The following is an 18,061-nucleotide window of genomic DNA, read 5'->3' as shown; positions in this document are numbered from 1 at the left end:
AGTTAGCTTCTACCACAGAATACGACCATCTTGGCTCTTAGTTTTGAACACACCAAGCACACACACACACCAAAGAAAGAAAAAAGAAAAAGGAGTTCTTACCTGAAGTTCTCTAATACAAAAGTAGCTGAATCATAAGATGGTACCAATTCACTAAAAACAAACGAAAAGAAAAAAAATCAATTACCTTAACTTACAATTTTCATTTAGTTAATAAACAAAACAAGTTCCTTGGTATTATCTTGAAAACTTGACAGTAGTACCTATAAAATTTGGAAATATTTTATAAGTACAGCATTAAATCAAAGGAATCCATAAACCACAGTAAGTTTATAATTAGAATAGAGATACACCAAACACTTACTTCAAGGTTATTTACTAGCAAATACCCCATACACTTTGGTTATTTTGTATAGTTAGTTGTTGGGACCCTCAAACATGCTAGACAAGCACTCTATCACTACGTTATGGCCCCAACTCTCCTATACTTTTATAGGATTAAAATATGTAACTGAGGAGATAACTGATATAGGTTAGCAAGTAACACATTCTTGGCAAGGTAAGATGAAATCAAGCCGCTTAAAAAGCATATTCTCTTCCCCAAAGAGAACAAAATTCTAAGCACAGGATAAGCTAAAGGATAACATATCTTGCTGCCAACTACCCTTAGATCGATCATATGGATAGTTTGTGGCACTATCATTAAAAGACCATTTAACATAAAGCTGTACTATACACAATATTATGTATGTTTTCATAATTTGGGTATGATTATAAATTGAACAAAATAAACTGAAAATAATTTTCACCAGACCTTCAGTAATAGACCATACCTACAGTAATTTGTGATTTGCTAGGTAAACATGTTTAGTACAAATGAAAAATACTCTAAAACTTATATAAATAAGCTGATATGGCAACTATGCATTTAGCTCACAGAAGATAGAGGCAGAAGAATCACAAGTTCAAGTCTAGCCTCAGCTAAATAACATGTTTGAGGCTACCCTAAGCTAGGTAAGGCTGGATCTCAAAAAAGAAAAAAGGAAACAACAAATTTATCCAAATAGACCACATATTTCCTAGAGTAGGAAGATGTACTTTGCCCTACAATTGTTGCACATAGAGTTTCTATCCAAATTGACCTTGTCAAGCATTCCTATCAGATTCCTAGTCAGTGGTTGCCACTTCTTTGAAGACTCACATGACTCACCTCTACACCTTTGTGCCTGATGAATTCTGACTACTTTTTCATAAAAAGTCAAATACCCATAGGACTGTTCTAATGTTTCCTAATTATATACTTACCCTATCACTTAACAGACAAAAGCCAATCAGCACCTGGAAAACTTTTTAAGAGATTGTAAACTTAATGAGAACTCTAAAGGGATCCTCTCAAAATAGTCTTCAAATTTCAACCAAAAGTAGTATGTTTTTGGCTATCACCCGAGATAATATATAACCATGTAATATTGGTCAATTTATCCACCAATTCATTATATCCTCCAAAATACAAAATGTAAAAACTTCAACCAATCCTGATGTCTGATCTATATGCTACTTTTTTTTTTTTTTTTTTTGGATTTTTCAAGATAGGATTTCTCTGTGTACACCCAGTGTTCTGGAACTCACTCTGTAGACCAGGCTGGCCTCAAACTCACAGAGTTCTGCCTGCCTCTGCCTCCCAGGTGTTGGAATTGAAGGTGTGCACCACTGCAACCCGGCTTACATGCTGTTTCTTTTGCTATGTGCTTACTGCAATGACATGTGTTGTTTTTGCTATAAGTCAAATTCAGAGCACAGGAAATTCATCTGTCTATCCCAGGTTATCATGATATTTCTACATGCCTTACTGATTTCTATTGTTGTGATAAACATTATGAACAAAAGCAGCTCAGGAAAGGAAGAGTTTAATTTAGCTTACAACTGTACTCCATCTCTGAGGAAAGTCAAGGCAGAAACTCGGGGCAGAACCCTGGAAGGCAGGAGTAAAGCAGAGGCCATGGATTAGTGCTGCTTAATTGCCTTGCTCTCCACGGCTTACTCAGCTTCCTTTTACCATCCAGGACCAACTCACAGAGATCCGCCTGCCTCTGCCTCCTGAGTGCTGCAATGTATTACTAGAGAGAAAGAAAACAATTCTCGAGCAAAAAAAGTTAAACATTTAATTATAATGCTGGAAAGCATTGTTACTTGCTTGGTGAATTGCCCAAAGTAATAACAGCATGAGGATTTACCTGCCAATGGTTCCCAAACTGCACTAGGATTTTACTTGAGATGTTTAAGACACATTTTCGAAGGACTGGAAATGTAGCCTGGTTGTAGAGTATTCCCCTAGCATTTGGGAAGCCCTAAGCTCAATATACTGTCACACAAATAAAGCACTGGAGAGGTAGTGAGTTTTGAGGCCAACCATGAGCAACATGAGACCAAAACAAAGGGACAACAAAAGAACCCTTCAAATGCCCATTTGTACATGCTATGTTGTTATCCTATATTGCAGAATGACATCAAGTGAAGTAATTGTGGATAACTAGGCAAAGTCATAAAAGCAGTGTCTTAATCCAAGAAAATTGGTATGCACAAAAGAATTAAAGGCACCACATACTCTTCTCTTTCCTTGCATGAACAGAGAAAATGTCATGGGAAAAAAAGGCCAAGGCAGCTGTCTGTAATTTAAGAGGACTCACAGAAGCTTGCTTGCATTATTATCTTGAATTTTTTGCGTTCAAAACAATGAGAACATAAATTTCTGTTGGCTAAGCCAAATGGGCTCTCTCTCTCTCTCTCTCTCTCTCTCTCTCTCTCTCTCTCTCTCTCTCACACACACACACACACACACACACACACTACATGTCCAATAATCTCAGTGATGGTCAATTATTGACAATTTTTTAAATTGGCAACTTTTTCTTCAAGAACAATTTATTCAACTTTATTTTATGTGCATTGGTGTAAAGGTATCAGATCCCCTGAAACTAGAGTTATATAGACAATTGTGAGCTGCCATGTTAATAATAGTGGGAATTGAACCAGGGTCCACTGGAAAAACAGCCAATGCTCTTACCACTGAGCCACCTCTCCAGCCCTAAATTGACAGCATTTAAAATTCTATGTACACTGTGTCTGGGTCTATATAGACATATGCAAGTAGCCTCAGAGGCCAGAGGCATCTGCTCCCTTGAGATTGGCATCATAAGAAGCTATGAACTGCCTGACATGATGTAGGGAACTCAACTAGGGTCTTCTGGATGAACATACTGCTCTCTTAACCGCTCAGCCATCTCTCCTCCCTGGAATTTTTTTTTTCTTCTTTTTTTAATTCAGACAGGTTTCTGAGTAGCCCTGGATATTCTGGAACTCACTCTGAAGACCAGGTTAGCCACCACCTGCTAGCCTGACAATTTTTAAAAGAATCTCAAATGATCGTTACACTGGTAAGAACTACTTAGCCCAGAGGTGGTGGTGCATACCTTGAATCCCAGCACTCAGAAGTACAGGGTCTTTGTTGAGTTTGAGGCCAGTCTGGTAAATAGAGTGAGTTTGAGGATAGCCAGAGCTAGGCAGAGAGACCCACCTCAAAATAAATACATACATACATACATACATACAAACAAACAAATAAACAACAAAAAAAGAAAGCTGGGTGTAGTACACACATTTAATCCCAGCTCCTAAAAGGCAGAGACAGACTAGACTATTCTACATAACAAGTTCCTGGCCCACTAAGGCTACACAGTAAGACCTTGTCCCTGAGGTAATAAAAAATAATTTTTAATAGTGTAATGACACAGTATGACTCTACATATGCTATTGAGCATAATTTGAAGATTCAACCCAATCTGAAAAATCAAAACAAGTACCAAGATCACAAATTTTTTCTATTAATTGCTTTCTCCCACTTCTTTTAAAATCTGTAGATACTATGTCACCTTCAGATTTTTTTGGTAGTCTATCTACTTCTACGTTTTGATTAACAAGATACACATTAATCTGAAAGGTATATAAAAGAGTGAGTAGGACCTACTGGAATTCAGTTCCTTAGATCCAAATGGTCAAGAGAGAACAGACTCCACAAGCTGTCCTCTGGACCTCAAAAGCACCACAGCATTCAGGAACCACTTCCTACCTCACACAGAAGAAAGGAAGACTAGACACGAATGAAGTGAGGAAGAGCAATTGTTTTCTATGGATAATGGAGCTCTAATTAAAGAAAAATATTTCTAACTCCCTTTCATTTTCCTTTTTCAACCAAGAGTATGAGACCATCACATTCTTAAATTATGTTCTCTCCTTCCAGAAGTAGGCTCTGATAAATCAAATTCAGGCTATATATAGTAGTACAAGAGTCTTTACCCACTGAGCCATCTCAAAGGCCTATCATATTTTTTGAGAACAGATTTACAAGTTTACCAGATTATATTACTGTAATTATTATAGTACCTTAAAAGGAGATGGTTAGATAGTAATGTTACACACCTGTAATCCCAACACTTGGGAGGTGGAGGCAGGCATATCAGGAGTTCAAGTCCAGTCTCAGTTACCCAGTGAGTTTAATGAAGACTACCCTTGGCTACATGAGATCATGTCTTAAAACAAAATGAGTTAAGAAAAATAGCTTATTTAGTATCTCTTGGAGCCCAATCCATTCTCCAGATTATTTTTTCATGTTTCCTTGATAAATCTACATTTGACCTGCTTAATTAAAAAAGAAAACTGCAAAGAAAGGAAAATAACTTACTCAGGTATACAAACTTAAAATGGAAATAAAATTGTTATACCTGGTGAAGTCTGGTGGAACAGGTGTGGTAACAAAGGATGCCATGGGTTTCCGGTGAACTTGCTGAAACATCATTAGGATCTCTGAGCTCTTAGATATCAGCTCACTCTTACTGCAAGACCGTAACTGTGTGAGGAAAAAACAGTACCTAAATCACCAAAACTAGCATTCAATGGCACTTCAAAAACTTTAATGAAAAAGCCTGGGTGTGGTAGTTAATTCCAGAATTTGGGATGCAGAAGGAGGAAGATTTCATTGAATTTTATGTCAGACTGGACTACACAGCAGTCTCAGGCCAGTCTGATCTACAAGATCCAGGTCAGCCAGGGCTACACATTGAAACCTTGTCTCAAAATAAATAACATAATTTTAATTAAGAAAAATAGAGGCCAAGTGTGGTGGTACATACCTTTAATCTTATTCCTTGGAAGACAAGCAGATCTGTGAGTTCAAGGCTGGCCTAATCTACATAGTCAGTTTCAGACCAGCCAGGCAAATAATGACTGTTGAGAAGGAGAATTATCATCTCCAAGGAATAAGCCTCCTAAATGGTTATTCAATACAAAGTTCAACCCTGAAGTCATACACATAAACAACAAAAATGTACTCAACAAAGTGTGTTTATATATTTGTGTACACACATACATGAATGAAACAAGGATAAAGAAAATGCAGTTAGCAATGTGAGAGAAGCTTGGAGGGAGTAGAAGGAAAGAGACATGGAGGGGTTGGAAGAAGCAAAGGAAAAGGGGTGATTATATTTAATTATAGTATAATTTAATTAAATATATTTTAATTGAAGTGTATTCAAAGTAACATTTAAAAAATTGTGGATAACTACAAACTAATCTGGTTACATGTCTTTAATCTCAGTACTCAGGAGGCAGAGGCAGGCAGATCTCTGTACCAGCCTGGTCTACAATGCAGATTCTAGGACAATCAGGACTGTTACTCAGAGAAACACTGTCTTGAAAAACCAAAGGAAAAAAAAAAAAGAATAAATTTCAGGAGTAGGGATATAACTGAGCTGGTAATAGTGCTTGCCTAGCATGCAAGAAGTCCTAGATTCAACCTACAACTGAGCAGAAAACTTGACTCTATGAACACATACTTGCAGCAATCCCAGCACTTGGAAGGTATATAAAGGATTAGAAATGCAAGGTCATCCTTCAGTTACATCAGGAAACTGAAATCCACCTGTGCTTACATGAGACTACCTCAAAATATTTAAAAATAGGGACTGGAGAGATGATTCTGTGGATAAGAGCATCTATTGCTCTTACAGAGGATCCAGGTTCAGTTCCCAGAACCTACAAGGTGGTTGACAATTTTCTATTACTCCAGTTACAGGTGATCTGACGCTCTCTTTGGGCTCCTTGAGCATCAGGCACACATGTGGTACATACACAAGAAATTCTCACATACATATAAAATGAATGTAAAGAAAAGAATTAAATTTCAAAATGGGTTTGAAAAATTAAGAAACTTTGCACAATCTAGGTTTGGTTCCATTTCATAACAATTAAATTTATGGAATTTTAATCTTTTCCCTACTTTAGGGTTAAGTAAAAATAAGCAACCACAAATATATTTTCACACTGATACAGTTAAACTATATTAATGAGCAGATACTTCTTTAACAACAAGCATTTCTAATTATATATGGCCAATAGAAAAGCTGATATCACACACAATCTTATCAGTTCTTGATATATTAAATTAAATCAGAGATAAAGAGTGAAAAATCTGGAGCTGGAGAGATGTCTCAGCAGTTAAGAGCAATCTTGAAGAGACCTGGGTCTGATTCCCAGCACCCACATGGTAACTTACAACAGCTTATAACATCCCTTTAGTGGATTTTACCTCCTCTTCTGGCACATGCAGGCACTCAGACATACATAACATAAAAAGTAAATCCTTTATAAAAAAGGAATGAGAAATCTGATGTAGTAAAGTATGTACGCCGGTTAAAAGACTATGGATTTAAAATTCAACAAAATCAGCCTGAAGTTATAGCACTTTACACTACAATTTAGAATAATATCTACTACTGTTTGTTTCAACTAGCTATAAAAATCATGAGACAGCTTTGTAAAACTATGTATTATTGTGGGCTGAATCATATCTTTCATCTACAATTTTATATGATATAGCCCCAAATCTCTAGTTCTCAACTGTATTTGAAGATGCGTTCATTAAGTGAAAACGAGCAACCAGAGTTCTCAGCACATAAACGTCCCTGTGAGAACACAGTGAAAGGACGATTATTCATAGGCCAAGGCAAAAGACCTCAGGAAAAATGAAATCTGCTAGCACTTTAGCCTTGAACTGTCAGAATCCAGAATTATGACAAGATTATTTTCTGTGGTTCAAAGATCCCACTCACTGGGATTCTGTCATGGCATCTCCATGGATGACATCAACTTACTTACCCAAGGGCCAGATGCTACAGACTGTCATCAACCTGCTGGAGGTGGCAGAACATTTAAGAGGTGAAGCCTGGGCCTGGAGAGATAGCTCAGGGGTTAAGAACACTGGCTGCTCTTCCAGAAGACCTGGGTTCAATTCCCAGCACCCTCATGGCAGCTCATACCTGTCTGTAACTCTAGTTCAGGCAATCTGACACCCTCACACAGACATATAAGCAGGCAAAACCCCAATGTACATAAAAATAAATAAATCTTAAAAACAAACAAAAAGCAGATGTGAAGCCCAATGGTACATCAAAGATACATCATGTCTTGAAGCCATGTTAGAACTCTCACCATTTTCTTCATTCTCAATTGCTACAAATTAAATAGGTTTCTTGCACCACGGTAGACATACTGCCTTGCTATAGCCCCCAGAGCAACATGGGCACCAGGCCAAGCCTTCTGAAACATTGTGAAATAAGCCTTTCTTTCTCTCAGATAGTTTTTTCAAATTAACAGAAGGTTAGCATAATCCTAGCTAAGACAAACAATAAAGAATTACAAAAATCCTAACAAAACAAACAAAAGAAAAACTCAGTAAAATTATAGGCAAAAGATTTGAAGAAAACTTCAACAAATATGGATGGCAAGTAAGCATAAGAAAAGATTCTCAACATCATTAGTTACAAGCAAACAGAAATTACAGTCATAGTTAGATACTCTCACGACAACAACTAAAATTAAGACGACTTATTCCATGTGCTAACAGTATTACAAAGTAATTCGAACAATACTGGAAGGAATGCAAAATGGGCAACTTTAAATAAGAAGACTGCAATTACTTAAAAAATAAGGGCTGTACTTAATAGTACAACTACCAGCATATACTATTCTTGCAAAGGACCAGATTTCAGTTCCCAGCACCCAAAACCACCTGAAGCTCTGGTTCCAGAAGAACCCAATCCCTTCAGGACTCTGCATGTACCACCCCCTACGCAATACTACATACACATAATTAAAGACAAAAAAAAATTTTTTTAAGTTATTTTTAATTAAAAAAATTTTTAGACATCTACCATTTGATTCAGCCATCTGTATTAAGTGGACCTAACAAGAGAAATATATATCCATGGAAAGATCTGTACAAGAATGATCATAGTCACTCAAGATATAACAGCCCCAAACAATCAGTTGAATGGAAAAGCAAATGTGATGCCTACATAAAGTGAACACTAAGCAATAAAAATAAAAAAAAATTATTGATGTATTCAGTGCCATGAATGAAACCCAAAAAAATGAGTATATGAACGTCCATTTGTATATAATTATAGAAAATGTCAATTTATGATAGAAACCAAATTGGAAGGTACATGGAGAGAAGGGTAGATGAACAAAATACAAAGATGTACAAAAATAAATGTGTATGATCATCATTGTGACAAGAGTGATGGTTTTAAAAATGTACACATTTGTCAAACATATCAAATCATATACTTTCAACGCATGTATTATGGTTAAAAAGCTGTTTAAAAACAAAACACATAAATCGTCAAACTCTCAGTTCACTGCAGCTGGTCAAACACTCCCCTATTACTCCAGCAGAAGGCTGTCAGTTAATTCTTTGTCAGTGATAAAAAAAAAAACAGTCTCTGAACTACTATGCTGGTTGTGGGACACACTCCTATGATTCTAGCACTTGGAAGGCTGAGTCAAAGTGTTCATGAGAGGTAGACTGTTCTGCTCTACATAGGAAGTTCCAAGAGAGCATGGGGTAAGTATGTGTCAAGACCCTGTCTCAAACAAACAAGAATGAGAGTCCTGAGAAGAAAGAGTACTAAAGAAATATGCATTTAGTAAACCCTACTAGTCAAACTGTCAAGTATAAAGACAAAATGAAAATATTTTCAGACATGCAATAAATACAAAGTCAATTTTGACTAGCTACCCTGGCAAGCTGCTGGAAGTGGAAACCAGGAAATAAAAGATTCAACACAAGAAAAGAAAATCTCCAAAAGAGAAGCACCTTAGGAGGTAGCTGCATAAAGGGCACACAGGAAACACAAGCATTTTTAGGCCAGTGAGCTGGCTCACCAGTAAGATGCTTACCACAGTGACCCAGTCCAACTATCAGAATCAGTGATGGAAGAGCACCAAATCCATCCCAAAGCCATACCACCCTTCACTTCTGTACACACTGGTTAAGTGCATGCCAGCACTCAAACATATACCCAACACATAACGTATGTTTAAAATAAAACCTTCAAAAAAATAAAATAAAAAAATTCAAGACAAGTGAATGTATTTATGAGATAAGTTTTATTTACTCTATTATGTTTATTAATTGCCTCCAATAAATTTGATAAGCAAAGATTTTTTTTTTTTTTTTGCCATTTTGTTCGCTATATCCCAAACATTTAAAATGGGGCTGGAGAGTTGGCTCATCAGTTAAAAAGTGTGTACTGCTCTTGCAGAAGTCCAAAGTAAAGCTGTTAGCACCTACACTGGGTGGCTCACAACTACCTCTAAGTACAGCAGGGGATCTGATGCCCTCTCACCTCAGCAGGCACTTGCACATTTACACATAATTTAAAATAAAGTAATTTTTAAATCTAAAATACCACCTATTATCTGAAACACTACAGGTATTTCCTTAATGCTAAATTTTAAGAGAAAAAAATCAATATATTTAGGTAAATGGCAATAACCATCTACCTTAAAGATACCACTTAAATCACATGGAGAAATTTTACCTTTTATAAATTTGCAAATGTCTATGAGTTATTCCCAACAAAAAATAGTTCTAGCTAGGCATGGTGGTACATACTTTTAATTCCCAGAACTCAAGAGGTGGAGGCAGGCAGATTCGAAGAGTTTGAAGCCAGCCTGGCCTACATAGTAAATTCCAAGTCTTAAAAAAAAAAAAAAAAAAAAAAAGTACTATTTTGACACATCATCATAAACCTTTAGAAATCTTGAGAATCAGCTAATATCTAATCTATAAAAATCTCCAATACAGCACACAAATCTGTTGATATCAGAGTTTCTATCCCCTACTCTCCCATTACCCCAGCAGAAGGGTGGGGGCAGGGGGGACATTTTAAGAAGATATTGATGGGAGATGTCATTCTGTATATGTTTCTCATACTGGTTGGCCAATAGGAAAGCAAGATAGGCGGGACTAGGAGACAAGGAGGAAATAGGAAGGAGGGAGGAGGGTCAAGATGGAGAGTCTGGAGAAATCAGTATGCCGGCTGGCTCCCCGGTAAGAGAAATACATAGATCAGCAGAAATGGGTTAATACTTAAGACAGAGCAAGCCGATAAGAAACAAATACCTGGCCAACAGAATTATATCTAATACAGAGTCTCAGCATGTTATTTGGGGCTGGCGTGGCAGCGGGACAAGACCAGGCTGCGGGCGGAAAAACCTTACTCCTTACAAGATATAGTAGAGTATCTCACCCTTGTGCATTGCTTTTTTTCAAGTGCTTTTATAAAACACCATGGCCAAGGAAATTTATAAAAGGGAGGGTTTCCTTTGGCATTTATAGTTCCAAAGAGGGAAGAGTTCATTACTAACATGACAGTAAAGCATGACAGAAGGAAGGCCTGGCAACTAGAGCTGGAAACTGGAAACTGCTCACACGTCCGAACACAAGCAGAAAGAAGACCGAGCAAATAACTTTCCCTACCCTTGGAATTTGGGGATAATAGTCATCTTCTCTGGGTTGGTTTTAGTTATTTAGGGTTGGGTATGGAAGGTGATGCTTACACTCGGGTTTATCTTTTGGACAGGAATAGGGTATGGTTGGGAAAGGTATGGCTTAGATGGGATATAGGTAGATTAGCCTATTTTCTTGTGAATTTGAGTAAGAGTGAGATAATAGTATTTTACAGCTTACATTGGTTATATATTCTTATTATGTGGTAAGCTATGTAAAATTAAGTTTATATTTTGTTATATTGTGTGAAATCTTTCCACTTATGATGTTTTATGCACATTATTTTTACCATATTCTATGTATGTATACTTTTTCTTATGTTCAAGACATTTCGTATATTGATACAATTTATGCACATTTATTCTTGCCATATTCTATGTATGCATACTTTTCTTGTATTCAAGACATTTTGTATATTGATACAACTTGGGATATTAATCATGCTGCCCTTTATAGTTCTACCTCTTGTCTTGACATTTCTACTTTACCTCTATTTTAGGGATTTATTTGTATGTATATGTACATAGTTATATTGTTTAGGTATTTGTTCCTGCTTTACTCAGGGAAGTTTCAATCAGTTTTTTAGCTAAGTTCCTGAGTATTACATATTATCTTCATTCATGTTTTCCTGTACCTATGAGATTAGTCAGATATAGATGCTTAATCTTCAATCACTTCATAGACATGCAGAACATGGCATTTAAATGTTTTAATATTAGTACTCCGTTGACATGAGACACTGTTGCTCCTGACAGCACTGTGCACTTTCCCAAAAATATGTTGGACACTGTTGTTGCTCCTGCTGGAGTTCATTCTTGCCTCAGCTAATGGCCTGTTGGGCAAAGAACTGCCCCCACCTTGACCACTGATTTGGACATGCAGTCCTATGTGCTTGCAGGAGACAAATATAGAAGACGACTGGACCTTGCCAAGTCAGAGTAAGACAGCCATTCTATCTCCCTGCTGTTGTTGAGGTCTGTCAAGTTCTCTTGGCCTTAGCCAAAACTGGGTGTACCAATGTTGCTGTGAGACCTAGGGTGACTGTCCAGGTGGTTTGCTGTTTCTGTACTTGCTGCACCTTTTGGAAGTTGCCCATCCGCACTGCCTGTCTACCCTAGTATCATTTTCCTTCTCAGGTCTTGATGAGGTTGAAGATTAAACTATCACAACTATTATTCTCTCTTCCTAGTTAGATATATTAGGTACTAGACTTACATTTTCCAGCTTAGGACAACTCTACTGTAAACTCCGTTATGCCATCACCCTAGGACTAGATATGTAGGTCATTTTGTTCTCGATTTTCCTTTTCTTAGAGCACACTTGTTATTCACTGTTCTGTATATAGTTTTGTATCAAGCCTAAATCTTTTCTTTAGACTAAAAGGGGAATTATAGTGAGATATCTACTTTGTCTCCTTCTGTGGCACTGACCATGCCCATTGTGGGTGGAGCCATGGGCAGAAGTGACCTGTGGAAGGAGGTCGGAGGAAGAGCCAGGGAAAGCTCTCTTGCTGGTGGGACTTGGACAGGAGAGCATCCGGTGGAACTTGCTGGTGTTCATCTGTCTAGGTTGTAAGTTATTTCTCCCTGAATAAACATCTATTCAGTCTATTTGTTTATCCTGATCCTTATTTAACTGCAATATAGGGGTGAGAGTGGAGAGTGGGTAGTAGTAGATTTTTAAACCTCAAAGCCCACACTTACTCCACTAAGGCCATACCTCCTAAACCTCCCCAAACACCATCACCAACTAATTCAAATGCCTGTGTAGCTTTGGGGCCTGTCCTGGACCTTGCTTTTTAGACCAGGCTGGCCTCAAACTCACAGAGATCTGCCCACCTCTGCCTCCCGAGTGCTGGGATTAAAAGCATGGGTCAGCACTGGCTGGCAAATACATTATTTTTTTTGGATGAAGTCTAGGTACCATGTAGCCTAGGCTGGCCTTGAACTCATGGTTCTTTTGCCTCAGCCTCCCAAAGATTACAGTTGTCACCATATACCCAACAAAGCCTATTTTATTCCATTTAACGTTTAATGCTCATTTAACAGCACATAAACAAGTGTATTTCATCACCTGATGTTCTACCTCCTGAAGTAAAGATTCCAACAGCTCTGTTTCTTGAGTAAGAGACGTCTTCTGACCTGTTTAAAAGGAGAAAAACAACATTCGGGTTCACTACAAATTTAAGAATGAGATAACTTCCTATGAGCATACTCAGTAAAGAGAGATCCACTGCACCTGAGCAAACTTCATTAGTTACCCCAATGACTTCCCTAGAACTTTAAGAGGCTGAATATAATTTTTTTGGCTTGTTTTTGTTGTTGTTGTTGTTTGTTTGTTTTTTCTTTGCAGCAGGGTTTCTCTGTGGAACACCCCAGTTGTCCTGGAACTCACTCTGTAGATGAGGCTGGCCTTGAACTCACAGAGATTCACCTGCTTCTGCTTCCTGAATGCTAGGATTAAAAGTTTGTGCCCACTGCTCAGCAGAATGTAATACTTTTAAAAGCTAGTTTAAAAAAGAACAATGGAGACAAACCTACTTTTAGGTAAAATGCAATTTAGGATTACAAAATTTACCTAAAAAATTTACAGGGCTGGGGCTAGAGTGTGGCAGAATGTTTTCCCAGCATGCAAAGCTCTAGGTTAAACCCAGTAAATGAAATGTCTAACTTCAGAAGCACTCAGAAGGTGGGGACAAAAGGATCAAGAATCCAAGATCATCAGCAGGAAAGCACATGCCTTTGATCCAGAACCCCGGTGGAACTCTGTTAGTCTGAGGCCAGCCTGATCTACAGATCAAGTTCTAGGACAGCAGAGGATACACTAAAAAACCGTGTTTCAAAAAAACAAACAAAAAGAATGCAAAGTCACACTTGTCTATATAGCTAATTTGAGCTATGGGAGACACATCTAAATTTAGTAAATAAAAAATAAGAAATGTACAGTGACAGTGTTGGGTTGAATCTATAGTACATCAAAATAAATGAAAATAAACATAATGAGAGTGGCTTTGAATGGAACATGTTATTTTCTTTTCTAGACTGATGTTCCTTTTGACAGACATAATAACATCATCAGTTAGTTAATTTGAAATTTCTTCCCAAAATTTCACTTTGGCTTAAAAGAGGGATGTAGTTAGTAAACTAGCAAGCTATTTATATTACCTTACAGCAAAAAGTCTGTGTTTTAAGAATAAAAGGCAGCAGTGGTGGCCCATACCTTTAACCCCAGCACTCAGAGGTAGGCGGATCCCTGTGAATTCGAGACCAGCCTGGTCTATAGAACCAGTAGACAGCCAGAGGTACAGAGAAACCCTGTCTGGGGTTAGGAGTGCTGAGGGGAAGGCAAAGTCATCCCATAAACCAAGAGAAAGGAAAACTACAAAATACAGTAACTTTTCATGATTAAAAAAAAATAATAATAATTAAAGACAGGGAGTGGTGGGCACAAGCCTTTAATACAAGAATTGTCTCCAAAAGCAAAAACAAAAAAGTAATTCAAAAACCACAAAGGCAAAGACAATTATTTAACTGGAAAAGATTACTACTTAACTCAGGAAGTTGTTCAGTTGTGACAAGAAGAGACCTTGGAGCTGGCTCAGTGAGTAAAGTACGGGCTGCACAAGCGTTAAGATGTGGCAAGAGCAGCAGAGCATGCCCGTAACCTGGGGCTGGAGAAGGGGGAAGGGACAAGTAGATCCTGGGAACTCAGTGATCAGTCAGGATGCCCAGATCAGCATCCCAGGCTCAGTGGTAGATACCATCTCAAAAAAATAAGGTGGAGGAGCTGGAGAAGAGAGCTCAGTGGTTAAGAACATGTACTGCTCTTGGAGAGGACCAGAGTTTGGTTCCTAGCAGCTCATAACTAACAACTCCAGTTTGTGGAGGCAGGAGGGGGCTCTAAGACCCTCTTCTGGATTCTTTGGGCACTTGCACTAACATGTATAAAAAAGGGGAGGGGGTAAATTTTAAATTTCTTTTATTATGAAAGGTGGAAGCCATTCATGCCACAGCATGTATGGGCAGTCAGAGGGCAACTGTGGGAGTCAGCTTCTCTCCTTCCACCTAAGTGGGCAAGTACAGAAATGTTTAGAATTTGTAAGTTTTGTAAAGATCCTTTTCTCTCACATAAGTCACTGATGTAGCTGTCTCGGAGATGCACTGGGACTTAGGGAAGCGAAAGTGTGGTCCCGAATACTTGCTGGGTCAGCAGGACCTTCGGGTACCAAGAGCTCAGAGTTGCTACAATGGTGGTTGTTCACTTTTCAAGCAGCTACAGTCACAGATGAGCCACAGCGGGCCAGCCCAGGCCCAGAGAGCAAAGGCAGGATAAGGGCAGGCCAAACCTAGAAGCCCACAGCCTTGAAAGCCTCTGCTGTGGCTGATGACCAGCCAGGTGTATGGAAAAATTAAGGCGCCTGTCAAAAACTGTCTTAAGACCTTATAGAAAAAGAAAGAACACAGATAAATTTGGATTTATTCAGATTCTGGATGCTCATAATTCAAGGATTGGCTATAGTTGCTGTATTTCAAGAGATTTCAGTTAAGGATGTTTTATTTCAACATGGCCTAGGGAAAAGGAGGCTGAAAGATATATATATATGTTCTGTATATATGGTGTGGCCATACACATGTGATGCTCCCATCATGTGATGTCATTCTGTATATGTTTCTCATACTGGTTAATAAATAAAGCACTGTTGGCCAATAGGAAAGGAAGATAGGAGGGACTAGGAGACAAGGAGGAAATAGGAATTAGGGAGGAGGAGCCAAGATGGAGAGACTGGGGAGACGAGATGCTGGCCCCTTTCCCCGGTAAGAACACAACGTGGAAATACATAGAAATGGGTTAATACTTAAGACAGAGCTAGCCGATAAGAAACTAGTACCTGGCCAACAGAATTATATCAAATACAGAGTCTCTGTGTGTTAATTGGGGCTGGCGTGGCAGCGGGACCAGACCAGGGCGGGAGGAAAAACCATACTCCTTACACACATGTGTGAATCCTAACAAAAGGTTCTACTTGAATTGTTTGGTATATAGCAAAAAAAGATATCAGGTCAGTGTCTTACCTGAAAGGGTTGGCGATCTGCACCTCCCACAGCTGACCCCCAGAGTGGGTCAGCGGGAAATGGCCAAGGTTAACATGGCCTGAGAGTCAAAATAATCTGTATAGATGGTTCAATAGCCGTTAGCAGAGGAGAGGATACAGAAATTCTCTTATTTTTGTGGTTAAAAAAAGAAATTGAGAGAATGGAGGTTAATGTAAGAGTTGAGAAAAGTTACTGAGTGAAAGCTTCAGGGAACTGCATCCCTGTTAGGCCCCGCCCAGAAAGATGTCTGTGTGGATGCAAATGAGACCATGTCAGCTAATGAAAGCTTTACAGGCGAATTAGAAAAAAGTCACTGACATGGTTTTAACCCCAGAGATGGGGATGCTAACTCTTCCCACTGGTGCTTATGGTCTGTTGCCAGGTGGCGCAGTAGGATTGTTATTAGGAAGAAGTAGAACAACCACGCAGGGAATTTTTGTTGCTCCTGGAGTGACTGATGTTGATTTTGAGGCAGAAATAAAGGTTATGACTCATTCTCCAAATGGAATCTCAGTGGTAAAGACAGGCCAGAGACTTACTCAATTGATCTTACTCCCCCTCCCCCTGGTGAAAACAAAGAATCAGTTTAAGAGAGATAAGAGAGGGAGATCTGGGTTTGGCTCATCTGATACCTATTGCCTACAAGCCATTGATCCACAGTGCCTAGAAATCCCCTTTTATATAAATGACAGGACCTTTTTCAGCCTCCTAGACATGCACTCAGACAGGTCATTTATTACAGCCAGTCAACAGCCTTCAACATGGCCAAAGACGGTGACCATTACACAGTTGCAAGGAATTGGTCAGACTCAGAATCCAGAACAGAGTAGTAATGATCTTGCTTGGGAGATGAGGAAGGTCATAAAGGGACTTTCCAGCCATTCACTGTTCCTCATTTACCTGTAAGTTTGTGGGGCCGAGATGTTATGGCCTGAATGGGAGTGTATTTATATAGCCCCAATGCAGTCGTTACTAACAAATGTTCCAGCAGGGATTGTTACCCAGTCAAGGACTAAGTAGGGAGAATGAGGAGAGAGTTGATCCTATCTTGCCTAGTGAGAAACATCCCTGAGCAGGATTAGGGCATTTTTGGCAGAGGTCACTAAGAAACCTGAACTCCATGCAGATCCTATTATATGGAAAAGTGATGAATCCGTATGAATAGATAAGTGGCCTCTATCAGAAGAAAAAATACAAGCTGCTCAGCAGTTAATGTAGGAACAGCTGAACAGTGGTCATAATGTGCCTTCCAACTCCCCATGGAATTCTCCTATTTTTGTGATTAAAAAGAAGTCAGGAAAATAGAGATTGATATAATATTTGAGAAAACTGAATTATACCATACAGTTAATGGGAGCTTTAAAGCCAGGGTTGCCTATTTCCAATCTTTATTTAAATATTTGTTTTTACACCATCCCTTTGGCTCCTCAACTGTCATAGATTTGTGTTTAGTGTTCTGTCAGTTAATTTTAAGGAACCCATGAGGAGATATCATTGCAAGGTCTTGCCACAGGGCATGGCTAATAGTGCAATGTTCTGCCAAAAGTTTGTGGCTCAAGCTATACAAGTTATTAGGGAGATATTTTGCTTGCTCTTAAGACGAGTGAGGAGATTTTGCTTGCAACATATGGACAGCTGCAGCAGAACCCTGACAGAGCAGGATTAGTAGCTGCCCCTGAAAAAGTGCAGAAACAACTATCTTTTTAGTATTTGGAACATATGTTATATCCTAAATAAATTAAGCCTCAAAAATTAGCAATTAGAAAAGATGCTTGCAATCGTTAAATGATTTTCAGAATTTATTGGGAAATATCCAATGGTTATGTCCTTTTTTAAAAGCACTTACTGGTGATTTGAAACCTTTAAGTGATATTCTGAAAGGAGACAGTGATCCCCATTCACCTAGACAGCTAACTAAAGAAGGTAGACAAGTTCTCCTACAATTGAAGAATGCAAACCAGCATCAGCAGATATGCTATATTGATTATGCAAAACCATGGGAGGCTCATGTGCTTCCCACACAGCATAGTCCAACTTGTCTTATGGAAAGGGGGACCAC

At 38.6% G+C, this 18,061-nt stretch overlaps 1 protein-coding gene across 4 annotated transcripts in view; it reads right to left on the bottom strand.

The window, feature by feature from the left end:
• Positions 1-18,061, bottom strand: part of Trim37 (tripartite motif containing 37) — a 125,694-nt gene that overhangs the window by 88,163 nt on the left and 19,470 nt on the right. For all 4 annotated transcript variants that reach the window (XM_051188690.1, XM_051188608.1, XM_051188858.1 and 1 more), the window contains exons 8-10: positions 12,983-13,050; positions 4,779-4,903; positions 103-153 (exon numbers count right to left, since the gene is read on the bottom strand). In XM_051188690.1, coding sequence (XP_051044647.1) covers positions 103-153; positions 4,779-4,903; positions 12,983-13,050 — 244 coding nt within the window. The remainder of the gene's footprint in view (positions 1-102; positions 154-4,778; positions 4,904-12,982; positions 13,051-18,061) is intronic.

The sequence above is a fragment of the Phodopus roborovskii genome, unplaced genomic scaffold (genome assembly GCF_943737965.1).
Source record: "Phodopus roborovskii unplaced genomic scaffold, PHOROB, whole genome shotgun sequence".
Taxonomy (NCBI): Eukaryota; Metazoa; Chordata; class Mammalia; order Rodentia; family Cricetidae; genus Phodopus; species Phodopus roborovskii.
The sequence above is the reverse complement of the archived record's forward strand: the minus strand, read 5'-3'. Positions and strand labels throughout refer to the sequence as shown.